Genomic DNA, 13,680 nt, shown 5'->3' with positions numbered 1-13,680 from the left:
AAAGGTCGAAAGCAAACAACTTAATGGTTCGCCTTAAAACATTGGAAAAATAAGAAATAGGTAAATCAAAAATCAGCAGACTGGAATAATAATAAAGATTAGGGCAGAAATTAGCAAAATAGAAACAAAAAAATTACAAAGACTCAATGAAAAAAAGGGATTCAGTAGGGGGGATTTGATAGGGGGGAGTGGTGAGGGGAGACGTTAAAAGATATTTATAAAGCAAGAGCTCATACTCAATATACAAGAGCTCGGGAAAAACACTTCAAAGCAATAGGAAATGAAATATAATTTGGTAGAGTTCACAAAACAAACATTAAAGTCACAAGCAACCAGACTGTGTTGAAAAACACTGGAAGAAGTTAGGAGGACAGGAGTGGAAATCAGCACACGACAAAGTGCAATAAATAAATAAATAAAAAGAAAGGGAGCAAATGACAGCCAGAAAGGACAAATACAACCAGACTCGCACATACACTTACCCTGAAAAAGAGATCAAGATAATAATAACAACAGGAAAGCACTTGAATATTTCAAAGAGACATTTCAGAAATATAAAATCATCAGCCTGCAGACCTGAGGGCACCCTGAACCCGAGGACAGGTCTAACAAACACCGTTTGCCCTCAATCATGTTTTCTAAGACCACTGCAAGAGCAAAGTAATGAATGGCAAAATCTGTTGAGCACTGACTCTCCACAGCGACTTTCAAAACTACATGGAGGGGCTGGAGAGATGGCTTAGCGGTTAAGCGCTTGCCTGTGAAGCCTAAGGACCCCGGTTCGAGGCTCGGTTCCCCAGGTCCCACGTTAGCCAGATGCACAAGGGGGCGCATGCGTCTGGAGTTCGTTTGCAGTGGCTGGAAGCCCTGGCGCGCCCATTCTCTCTCCCCCCCTCTATCTGTCTTTCTCTCTGTGTCTGTTGCTCTCAAATAAAAAAAATAAAAAAAATAAAAAACTACATGGAGTTAGAGCAATGGGAGAGAAGTCCTCAGGGAAATGAAGTTTCTGATACAAGCATTATGCAAGGTCAAGAAGCCACTCAAAATGCAATCTGGTCCAGCCATTGTGGAAAACAGTGTGGAGGTTCCTAAAACAGCTAGAGATTGATCTACCATATGACCCAGCTATAACACTCCTAGGCATATATCCAAAGGACTCATCTCATTTCCTTAGAAGCATGTGCTCAACCATGTTTATTGCTGCTCAATTTATAATAGCTGGGAAATGGAACCAGCCTAGATGTCCCTGAACAGATGAGTGGATAATGAAGATGTGGCACATTTATACAATGGAGTTCTACTCAGCGGTAAAGAAAAATGAAGTTATGAAATTTGAAGAAAAATGGATGGACCTGGAAAGTATTATACTAAGTGAGGTAACCCAGGCCCAGAAAGCCAAGCGCCACATGTTCTCTCTCATATGTGGATCCTAGCTACAGATGATTGGGCTTCTGCGTGAGAATGAAAGTACTTAGTAGCAGAGGCCAGTAAGTTAAAAAGGAGACATAAAGGGAAGAGAAAGGAAGGGAGGAGGGTACTTAATAGGTTGATATTGTATTTATGGAAGTACAATGATTGTGATGGGGAGGTAATATGATGGAGAATGGAATTTCAAAGCGGAAAGCGTGGGGGGTGGGGAGGGAGGGAATTAGCATGGGATTTTTTTAATAACCATGGAAAATGCTAATAAAAACATTAAAAAAAAAAAAAAGAAGCCACTCAAGTGTAAAGACAAACTTAAAAAAAAAATTAGGGCTGGGCATGTGGTGGCACAGGCTTTCAACCCAGCCATCAAGGAGGCAGAGGCAGGATAAATGCTATGGGCTTAAGAACAGCTTGAGAATACACAGGAAATTCCAGGTCTGTCCTAGAGTGAGACCCTACCTTGAAAAAGTGTTTTTTCAAAAAACTTTATTTATTTATTAGACAGAGAGAGAACGGGCGCACCAGGGACTTCAGTCACTGCAAAGGAACTCTAGACACGTGCGCCCCCTTGTGCAACTGGCTTACGTGGGTCTTGGGGAACCGAACCGGGGTCCTTTGACTTTTCAGGCAAGCGTCTTAACTGTTAAGCCATCTCTCCAGCCCCCGAAAAATATTTTTGAAACTTGGCTGCGTGCGTGCGTGCGTGCGTGCGTGCGTGCGTGTTCACGCGCATGAGTACGGGCCCGCGCACGCTATAGTGCGTGTGTGGCGATCCAGGGACAACTTGCAGGTGCCAGCCCTCGTCCCCCACTGCTTTGAGGCCGGGCCTCTCCTGCTCACTGTTATTCTACGCACTTGCCAGTGCCACTGGTCTATGAGCTTCTGGGAAATTCTCCTGTTCCTACAAGTTGTAGCTTTTATGTGGGGTCTGGGAATCTGAACTCAGAGAATCACATTTGGGCAGAAACACTATACGCTGAGCCATCTTCCCAACCCTCACAAAGAGTTTTGAAATTGCAAAAGTGGCAGGGATGAGTTTCTAATTCCTTCTTGAGGCAACTTTGAAAATTACAACAGAGTCCAGGGCTTAAGTGTTGGTCCCATTATACTTTAGGATGAAGGAGAAGTAACTGTTCAGCTTATGGACAAAGAAGAGAATTTCCCCGCTGCAAGCTCTAACGACGCAGAAATCGGATAGTCCAAGTTTGGAGAGGAAGACAAGGTGATGTTTGATACACTTAGCTTTTCATCTGGTAGAGTGGAGGAACAGGACATTAATGAGGCTAAGAACTCACTTGAAAGAGCTATAACTACATCTCAAAGTTTAAAGAACATGACAAAAAAAATTACATTATCCTGGAGTTGGTTGAATTTAGGAGGAAGACGAGAAGGAACTGTAGAAAACTCTGCTCTTGGTAAGAAGCCAGCAGTTGGCTGTGAAAGGAAATAGCAGGTTAGCCACTGTGGGTAAGAGGTAAAATTCCTCTCAAGAGGAGTCTGTAAGATTTCTCTGGACCCACTGCATGGGATCAAGAAGGGAGAGGCAGCATTTCAGACGTCAGCCTTAGAGACAGAGAATGCAAATACAGCTGGAGGTCACGGAGTCCCTGATTACTAAAAATCCAGAGCCTTCTCTCCGGTACCACTGAGAGTCCTCTACTTTATAATGCTTGCAATACATGACCAGCCATTGTATTTTCAGTATGACATACTCCATTCACAAGAAGGCAGCCGTGCCTTGCTTTCTAAGCCTCCTTGGTAGCTAGGACACAGGTATGTGACTGAGTCATCAGCTGTCACATTCACGGCATAGGAACATGACGCCCGACAGAGCGACTCCAGGAAGGCCACAGTGATGACATACCTGACTGGCAGAGGTCCTGGTACCAAGCACACAACGGCAATAAAAGGTGAGTATTCACGGCACAATTCTTAGCTGGCTGCCTCTACTTTCAACTATTTGACCTTTCCTGATATTTCTTTAAAAAAAAAAAAACAAAAAAAAAACACACTTTATTTATTTGAGAAAGATACATATAGTGGGAGAGAAAATGGGTGCTCCAGAGCCTCTAGTCACTGCAAGTGAACTTCAGACGCATGCGCCACTTTGTGCATCTGGCTTACATGGATCCTGGGGAATCGAACCTGGGTTCGTGGGCTTCACAGGCAAGTGCCTTCACTGCTAAGCCATCCCTCTGGCCCTCCTCTGGAAATTTCTGTGTGACACGCAACAAATTTTTCATAACTAGTACCTTTGCTAAGAACACGGGGGTAGAACTCTGTTGTCTGGAAGGAAGAACCGCACTGCTAGATCCAGGGCTGACAGAGGACGGCGTCAGAAGCAGGACGGGGGTGGAGGGACGACTGAGTGGACACAGTGCCAAGGACGAGGGCTTGAGTTCTGATTCCCAGCATCCCGGCAAAGCCAAGCACGGCGCTGCCACTCAGCTGTGATTCCAGGCCCAGGGAAGTGGAGACGGGATGATCACTGGGGCTTCCTGGACCTCCAGTCAAGGCAAAGCAGCAAGTTCACATTCAACGAGAGACACTGTATCACAAAATAAGATGGAGAGTGACAGAGGAAGGGATCTGGTATTGACAATTGGTCTCCACAGGCACACACACACACACACACACACACACACACACACACGTACCACACACGCAAAAAAGTATCCCCCCCCTCCAAAAGACAAAAGTATGAGCTGAAAAGAAGGCTCAGTAGTTAAAGGCTCTCACTTGAAAAGCCTGACAGCCTGGGCTCGACTCCCCAGCACCCATATAACGCCAGATGCACGCAATAGCTCATGCATCTGGAGCTCATTTGCAGTGACAAGACGCCCTGGTGCATGCCCATTCTCTCCCTCCCTCTCTTGTCTTGCAAATAAATAAATATTTAAAAAGACAAAAGTAGGGCTGAAGAGATGGCATGGTGGTTCAGGTGCTTGCCTACAAAGCCAAAGGACCCAGGTTCAATTCCTCAGGACCCACCTAGGCCAGATGCAAAAGGGGGTGCATGCATCTGGAGGTCATTTGCAGGGACTGGAGGCCCTGGTGCACCTATTCTCTCTCCTTTTCCCTGCCTATTTGTCTCAAATAAATAATAATAATAAAGATACAAATAAAGCAATATTGAGTGTTGAAACAACAAAGAAATGGACGTTTCTATAGGGATCTGTGTAGAGGCGACTATCTGGGAAGCATACCTCTCTCTGAAACTTGCTGTTTATCCCAAACATATGATAAAAAACAGGCTGCCACAGCAAGGCTTAGTTTTAAGCACATTACTACACTTGAATCATCATTCCACATTGGTAAAATCAAGTACAGCCGAATCTATGTTGTGTTGTTGAAATCCTTCCGAGATTTCAAGGATAATGATTCTAAACGTATCTAAAGTGTTTATTCTAGGCCTCCAAAGCTTGCTTTTAAGATCAAAATGGAATCAAGTTTCTGGCCTGCTGTGACAGGATTAAGGGATAATGTCATTTCCATTGTCCCCTCTCCTTGTCTTGCTGGTAAAATGCATCTATGAAGTCTTGGAGAGGTGGCTTAGTGGTTAAGCACTTGCCTGTGAAGCCTAAGGACTCCGGTTCGAGGCTCAATTCCCCAAGACCCATGTTAGCCAGATGCACAAGGTGGCGTACTCATCTGGAATTCATTGGCAGTGGTTGGAGGGTCTGGTGTGCCCATTCTCTCTCTCTCTTGCTGTCACTCTCAAATAAATAAATAAAATATGTATTTTTTAAAATGCGCCTATGCTGAAGTTGCCTAAGCAAAGCAGCTGGGCCGGGCCTCAGTGTGGAGAATCTCTTGGGAGTATGAGTGCAAGGGTCCCTGGTCCAGTGGCTCTGAAGGATGGTTCCACGTCCCTGTATCATCATTGCCCGGGAAGTTGGACATGTGAATGATCAGGCTTGAGCCATGAAGGGGAACTCTGTAGATGGTACCCCTGTGACAGCTATCTTTTTTTTTTTTTTCAACTTGACAGGATTTAAAACCACGATGGAAACAAATCTCTGGGAAATATCTGTGAGGGATTTTTCTAGAGTAGACGGAGATGGGAGAATAATTCCAGGGGCTGGGGCCCCAGACTGAACAGTCGGGAGAAAGCCAAGTCGTCACCCTGTTCCCTGGCTGAGGACACCATGTGACCTCCTGCTTCCCGTTCCCGCTGCTAGGCCTTCCCAGCCACGACAGGTCTTGAACTGGAAGCTAAACAAAGCTCCCCCTCTGCTAACCCAACTTCTGACAGGTATTTCTTTCTAGAAAAGATAAAAACAATTAATACGGTCTCTATCCCCACTCTGCAAAACTCCTGAGTAGTTCTGATGCAATAGTAACCAAAGTAGGATCTTACTGTAGCCCAGGCTGGCCTGGAATTCACTATGTACTCTCAGGGTGGCCTCGAACTCAGGGTGATCCTCCTACCTCTGCCTCCCCAGTGCTGGGCTTAAAGGCGTGCACCACCACGCCCAGTCCTATCTAACCTTTATTGTCACTTTGGAACCTGTAGAATAAAACATAATGTCATTTCACTGTTTAAATGAATTGAAAACATTACGGGAAATTGAAACAGGATGCCACAAAGCCTAGACTTTTAAATATCCTACCTCTGTTGTGCAATACAAAATGGGCTTATTTTTTAAGTCAAATTTCAGTTGTCCTTTTTAGATGTTCTCATTCCTCCTCATCCCTGTTGTTTTTGCTTAGAAAAAATTTAGTTCACAGTAAGGTCACTGTAATCCATACATATCGAATTAAACATTCAGATCCTCATTTGTCCTATTAAATAAGAACTGACCAGATGGATGTTGCTCTCCTCTCTCTCCTGAGCAGGTCTGAGGCAATTAAAAATGATTATTTTTACTACATATTTTATGTATCAGCCAGATGTTACCTGTGGTCATTTCTGGGAAGATCACTTGGTGGTGTTACGAAGTACATATTTTCGTTTAGGAAGCAAAATTCCTGAGCTCAACAAGGAAAACCAGTGTAGAATCTGATTTCACAGCACATTGTTTTTTTTTTTTTTTTTTTTTTTTTCCTGGTGCCAAATGGGAGTAACATTCCATTGCCTTTGAAGGCAAGATCTATCCAAATTCTATCTTCTTTCTACTTTTGCACTGGGGCCCTGCTAATGTTGGGTCAGAAATGAAAAATAAACAAAAGCTGTCATGTTGACGGCAGAAAAATGAATGTCAGTTTCCCTGAGCAAGAGCTGCTTTCTCGGTGAACCTGGTACCAGCACAAGGGTGAAGGAGACAGACACAGAGAACACTCAGCTCCTACCAAACCAGAGATCCAGGGACACAGAGGCTCCCAAAACCTCAACACTGAAATAGACCTAAAATAAACCCAACAGGGCTCAGGGAAGTTCGTGGAAGAGGGGGCGGAAAGATTATTAGAGCCATAAGTTGGGTCATTATGCACAGACATTGCCTCTCCCGGATAACTGATGACCATCCCACAATGCAGCACCCACAATCCTCATGGGAGGGGACAAAAGGGAGAAGGCTAACGATGTGCCATCATGGCTGTATACACTCTATATACATAACCAATAAAAAGAAAAAATACTGGTTCTACAGGTGCATGCTACCGTGCCTGGCTTTTACAGGGATCCAAACTCATGTGCACGTTCTTTTGTGGCCGAACACTTTAGTGTCTGAGCCGTCTCCCCAGTCCTAACAAATCCCACTTTCACACAGGTCCCTTGAGCCGTTTTTCATGTAAACTAACTCATCTGAGTTTCTCATTAGTGTGGAAACGATCTAGAATGAAGCAAATAATATGTAATTATAAAATTGCTTTGTGATTACACAAGCCATTTTCTCCCTACATGTACACAAATTAGCATTCAAACAGGTCTTTTATTTTCTCCTGAAATTAAAAAAAAAAAATCAATCTTTAAAAAAAAAATCCCAAAATTATGAAACCCCAACCATTGCCATCAACCACACTACCACAGAAGCACGCAGGCTAGGTTGAGTTGGTCTGTAAAATACTGTTGAGAAAAGTCGACAAATGTGGGTCTCAATCCGAACTTGGCAAACTGACCTAAGCTCACACTGCATCCATGGACCAGCAAACGAGAGAACGCCAAGTGCAAAGACCGAGCGACAATGGTTCAAAGTCAACTTTACTGGGTCTAGCATCCCCAAGGAGACACCTCTCTGGGCAGGTCTGGGGGGAATTTTTCACATAGGAATGGAAGACCTACCGTACAATGTGAGTGGCACCATTCCACAGGGGTCCTGCATTGAACAAACAGAAGACCGCAGGCCAAGTGGAAACGTCTCTCTCTGCGCTTCCTGGCTAGACGCAACGTGACAGCTGCTATGCCTTTCATGCCATGACGCCTGCATCCCCTCAAAACGTAAGCCACAATAAGCCCCTTTGTCTTTTAGGTGGCTTGTCGGGTACCTAACCACAGAAGGAGACCAGCTGACCGACACTGGCTATGTATGATTGAGGTATTTCATCCGTGTGCTACTGATGAGCGTTCAGGCCTCAGCTCAGGCCCTTCACATGGCCTACTGCGGTTTCTTTTTAGCACACGATGACAAGGTTTTAAGTAGCATTCCTCTAAAACCCCTAAATTCAGGCCCCACTGTTTCAAGAACAGCTTTGAGGCCTGATATGCTATCCTGAGCCACCACTAACAGTTTTGGGGACAGGGGAAAGGTTGCATCTATTAGAATCATTAACCACAGAACCCAGCGATTAATTTTCTGGTTGTCTGAAGCAGTAACTCCTGATGTCCTGAGGTCTACAAATCTGCTGGCTGCAACTCAGTCACCTCAGGAGCGACCTCCTCCTCTTGTGTTTGAGTGGCGATCCACATCAGCAAGGCCACCCTCATTCACGACAACCGCAGGAGGTGACTTCAGAAGCCAGGTAACAAGAGGCCAGGCGCTCCTGATGGGGAGCTCCACGGACCTTGGAATAAACCGTCCCTCAAGATATGTAACATTATTTACTTTTGGATGAGGCCACGCTCATCAGCTTCTAATAGGTTTGAGGGACTCACCAGTCTTAATTTCCGATGGGCATCTGTAATCGTCGACAGAGGTCAATTTCATATAAATTAAAATTGAAGATAATGATGCCTGTTCACTTGATCAACCAAAATGACCAGCTGGGTTTAATGGGAGGAAAACAGAAAGCCCAGTGAAATTAGAATAGCTTCAAAGGTGATAGGATGTAATTATTTTTCTGTAACGTTTCTCCTGCAAAGGTGACTCACCATTGCACTTGTGAGCGCCCGGGCCAGCACGCTACCGAGTTAGATACGGCATTCCGAGCCAAGGACCGTATCCAAAAAACACAAGCCAAGAGTCAGCATTCTTCTCGGGCACTGGGGGAAGCAGTTTTCTTTCTGTTCTTTTTTTTAGTTGTTTCCTTTACAGTTAAGAGAGGTGCTTTGAGGGAATTTGCTTAATTGTCTCCCAAGAGGCAAACTCTAATTTAGATTGGTACAAAGTGTTTTCTCTTTCTAGCCATAAGCCATTTCCTTAGATTTGTTCTAACTATCCGTGGGGTATTATAATTTTAGGTCTGAAGGAACCTTGGGTGTCCTCTGCCCTCACCCCTAATTTCACAGAGGACAAAAGATGTGAACAGACTGCATGACGGTCCCAAAGCTAGAAAGGCGCAGTGGCTGGGCTAGGCAGAGGCAGATGAACCCAAACTGATTCAGTCCAGGGACACCGCTGACGAATAACCGGGGGTTGCTCACGGAATAAAAAAAAAATTAAAAGAAAAAAAAAAAGAGACTCAATGAAAACTTGCAAAACTTAGGTTCCGTAACATACGTGACAGAGGAGTTAGCAAGCAAAAAAGCCTAGGACGGGGGCCAGGCATGGAGCAGCAGACTGTGAAGCCTATCCACAGTCCCCATGGCTGGGAGGGACCTCTGCTCATGTGTCCCTAGCTGTGTGACAGTGACCCACGGGGAAGACAGAAGGCTCCGCAGTCAGTCTCTAGGTTGAGCTTGCATCTCTCTCTCTCTGTGGTTCTAAGGATAAAACCCGGGGGCCCACACATTCTAGACAAGTGTTCCAACCCCATACCTGCATGCCACATCCCCAAACTTGGATTTATTTATTTATTTATTTGAGAGTGACAGACACAGAGAGAAAGGCAGATAGAGGGAGAGAGAGAGAATGGGCGCGCCAGGGCTTCCAGCCTCTGCAAACGAACTCCAGAGGCGTGCGCCCCCTTGTGCATCTGGCTAACGTGGGACCTGGGGAACCGAGCCTCGAACCGGGGTCCTTAGGCTTCACAGGTAAGCGCTTAACCGCTAAGCCATCTCTCCAGCCCCAAACTTGGATTTTTGACTCTGCTAGTTTCCAGCAACGTTTTAGAGGTTGCTTAAATTCTGGTCCTCAAGTCCCTCTTCCAAATAAGAGGACAAGCTGGGCATGGTGGTGCACACCTTTAATCCCAGCACTCGGGAGGCAGAGGTAGGAGGATTGCTGTGAGTTCGAGGCCACCCTGAGACTACATAGTGAATTCCATGTCAGCCTGGGCTACAGTGAGACCCTACACCTCCAAAAACCAAAACCAAACTAACAAACTAACTAAATAAATAAGAGGACAGTAATTTTTAGTACTAACTACAGAAAGGATGGAAACCCTCACTCTACTTACCTTAGGATTATTTAGAATTGCAAAGATTAAAAGTAAAATATAAGAGCTTAGCACACCATAGATGCTATGTTAGTGCTTATTGTTTTTCTTTTATTCACTATACCAGAAAATCTTGAATTTCATGACATACACACATAATTTATTCATCAATAATGTTCTGAGGTACTTTATCTGAGATAAATGTCCAAGGAACTTACTATTCAGGGAGCTGTTGATCAAACATCTCTCAATGCTCAATGAATAACTCTACAATGAACTGTTATTATTTAAGATGTTTTTGTTTTCAAAAAATAAACAGTCGGGTTAGGTAAGATACACACCTGTAATCTCAGAACTTTGGAGGCTGAGGCAGGAGGATTTGAAAGTTCAGGCCAGGCTAGACTACATAGAGAGCCTGTCTTCCGAAAACCTAGTGAATACAGCAACACAGGGACTTTTGTACTTGAAGAATTCAACGGTCTTGACAGTTCCGCATATGCCAGAAATCTCATTCACAGAACAATTACTAGGAGCACAGCCAGGGCAAAGACTAAAGGCACGTGCCCGCGACAGGAAACGGTGCAGAGCCAGCAGCTCCTGACCTCCGCGCCAGCTGCGAAGGCATGATGTGTCTTGTCATGCCGCACACTTCTTGGGTGGTTTCACTTGTTTTTCCCTTAGAATTGGATGTGGCCCAAGCGTGCATGCACATTTTAGTCAGTTTCTCGGGGAAAACTTTAACAAAAAGTAATACCAAGTGTATATCTGCTATTCACTAAGACCATTTCAGATGTGCCCAGAATGAGTACTGCATGTGGATTAGTTTTTTTTTTTTTCCCCTTTCATTCTCTGAGTTTAGTGGAAAATTTAAGGCAAAAAATCAGCTTGTTACCGATCCCCTTATTTTTACATTATATAATCTTGGCAATTATGCAAAAATTAATTTTCATTTGTTGCACACAACTTCTCCCTGGAGCTGTTTCCTGATTTAAGACATTGGAAGGTCATGGTAAGCCGCGTATCTTCCAGTCACATGATGGTAAATCTATGAGGAAAGTCAGAGTGTTATTCATTAATAGTTGTGGAAGAGTCACACGCATGAGTTAATAATTGCACAACTGTTGCTATCACACGATGACTTTAGCTGACACTTCATTGGTACACTGGCCAGCAGAACTTCCTCCCAGCCCGCTTCAGGTGGGGGCAGCAGGCCCGCAGGAAGGCATATGGGGGCGACGTGACAACGCGAACCAGGGCCGCTTTCAACCTCAAGCTCACTGCCTTCTCAAGATCCCGCCTCAGGGCTGGAGAGATGGCTTAGCGGTTAAGCGCTTGCCTGTGAAGCCTAAGGACCCCGGTTCGAGGCTCGGTTCCCCAGGTCCCACGTTAGCCAGATGCACAAGGGGGCGCACGCGTCTGGAGTTCGTCTGCAGAGGCTGGAAGCCCTGGCGCGCCCATTCTCTCTCCCTCTATCTGCCTTTCTCTCTGTGTCTGTCTATCTCAAATAAAAAAAAAAAAAAAATCCCGCCTCAATTCACTCCCGCTTGCTGCCCACCTGCCTCTCGATGTCTGACAGGAGCGAGCTGGCACCTATCCGGAAGAGTTCGGGCGTCAGCCACTCATCGCCCAGCTCCTCCTTGACGAGCGAGAGCCACACTAGGGCGTCCTTGGCGGTGCGGATGCCTCCTGCGGGCTTAAAGCCGACCTAGGAGAGAACAGCGCAGTAGCCAGTATTACTGGATTGCTTTAAAAAAAAAAAAATGTGGTGCCATGTGCCAACAGACTTTAGCTTCTCTTTCATCCAGTCTTTTCCAAGTAATCCTGCTGTTATACGGAATTCACTACGTAGCCCACACTCACACTCCAGAGTCTTACCCAGTCACACTGCAAAGTAGCTTTTCCAAGATGAATGGGAACCATGTCACTGTTTCTGAGGGGGCACTGACGAGGGCTCCTCACCCCCATTAGCATCTCACATCATAAACCTCAACTGTCTAGACTGTATCTGGGAAGCTGGAGAACCCAAGGAAAATGTCAATAAATGGGAAAACACACCAAGTTCTGTGTTTCTATAAATAAGCTCATATCGACACCTTTTAGCCATTTTCTTGAGATTCAAAGTGGATGTGTAGGTAAAATAAGAGGACCAGTTAAGACACAAGGCCACCTTAACCAAAGTAGAGCTACCCAGCAAGGAACGGTGACAGCTGTTTTAATCAGCCTAGTTGTAGGAAGCTGTGTGGCCCCCCCACCCCAGGTTGTTGTATATAAGGCAGGCAGATCGGTAACAAAAGCCTAAGAGAAAAGCATAAGATGGGGTGGGGGGCAGGCTTCACAGTTCAGAAGAATAGCCCAATGCAGCCAGTCTGTGATGTCCCTAAATGGTGTCTGGAGTCCATTAGGATAGGAAAACACACAGTAAGCCGCTGGTCCTCCTTGTTTATTTGCTCCCGGAATTCAATCACGGGGCACAGTCGCGAATCCACGGAGGAAAGCTGCCAGGCGCACCTTCGCCTGAACGCTACGGCTCTGCTTCCCTGTCGCTCACAGGTCGACCTGACAGCTCGGGCACATGAAGGGTGCCACTCCCAAGCAGGATGCCCTCAGCGAGAGGCCGGCTTCCACCGTTCCCGGGCCAGGTAGCCAGGACACCAATCTGACCTCCTTGCCTTGGGATGTCCTATGACACACCTGCCTCTTCATTATTTAGGTTAATTGTGTGATTCCTTTAAAACATATTAATATTTATTTTCAAGGAGAGACAGAAAAAGAGAGAGAATGCGTATGAGGGCACTGGGGCCTCTAAGTGCTGCAGGTGAACTCCAGATGCATGCACCGCTTTGTGCAGCTGGCTTACCTGGGCCCTGGGGAATCGAACCGGGGTCCCTAGGCTTCACAGGAGAACGCCGTAACCGCTAAGCCACCTCTCCGTGCCCTGCATTTTAGTCTAGTCCTTTATCTGCTCTCACAGAACACCATGCAGTTGGCTACCTCCTCTTCCTACCTCAGTCACGCTTGCTGTGCAGCAGTGGAGCACTTTTAGCCATGTCTGTTGAGAAGAGATAAATAAATACATAAGGGCTGGAGTGACGGCTCAGTCATAAGGCGCTTGCCGGCAAAGCCTAAGGACCCAGGTTTGATTCTCCAGGTCCCACGAAAGCCAGATGCACAAGGTGGCACATGTGTCTGGAGTTTATTGCAGTGGCTAGAGGCCCTGGCACACCCATTCTCTCTCTGTCTCAAATAAAAATAAATACTTAAGTAAAAATCAACGAGCTGAAAGGAGCATGCATGTGAATCAAAGGAGCCTTCCTGTCAGTCAGGCGGGCTTTGTAGCGGTTTCCTCTACAATTCAGTACACTGTCATCAAGTCTGCGTGCCAGTGTTTCCAGAGAGAGGTTCCTGCAGAGGTTAACCTTCCTTCTTTAAGGGAGTGAATATGGAAAACATCCATCTGTAATGAGGTCAGTTATGAAATACGAAGCCTCTGCTTCTCAGGAGCGGTGCTAATCACAGTCTGGGAGGCGGCTCATCTCACGGAAAACGAGGTCTCCATCAGTGGAGAAGTGTCACAGACTCAGCCGTGCCACGCCTGCTGTGACAGAACAGTGGCCGCACGTG

At 45.8% G+C, this 13,680-nt stretch overlaps 1 protein-coding gene across 1 annotated transcript in view; it reads right to left on the bottom strand.

Moving 5' to 3' along the window:
- Positions 1–10,142: 10,142 nt before the first annotated feature.
- Dera (deoxyribose-phosphate aldolase) overlaps positions 10,143–13,680 on the bottom strand; it is a 114,766-nt gene continuing 111,228 nt past the window's right edge. Inside the window, exons 8-9 of the mRNA XM_045139493.1 lie at positions 11,615–11,764; positions 10,143–11,104 (exon numbers count right to left, since the gene is read on the bottom strand). Coding sequence (XP_044995428.1) covers positions 11,048–11,104; positions 11,615–11,764 — 207 coding nt within the window. The 3' untranslated portion in view covers positions 10,143–11,047. The remainder of the gene's footprint in view (positions 11,105–11,614; positions 11,765–13,680) is intronic.

Source organism: Jaculus jaculus, chromosome 22 (genome assembly GCF_020740685.1).
Source record: "Jaculus jaculus isolate mJacJac1 chromosome 22, mJacJac1.mat.Y.cur, whole genome shotgun sequence".
In the NCBI taxonomy this organism is placed as follows: Eukaryota; Metazoa; Chordata; class Mammalia; order Rodentia; family Dipodidae; genus Jaculus; species Jaculus jaculus.
The sequence above is the reverse complement of the archived record's forward strand: the minus strand, read 5'-3'. Positions and strand labels throughout refer to the sequence as shown.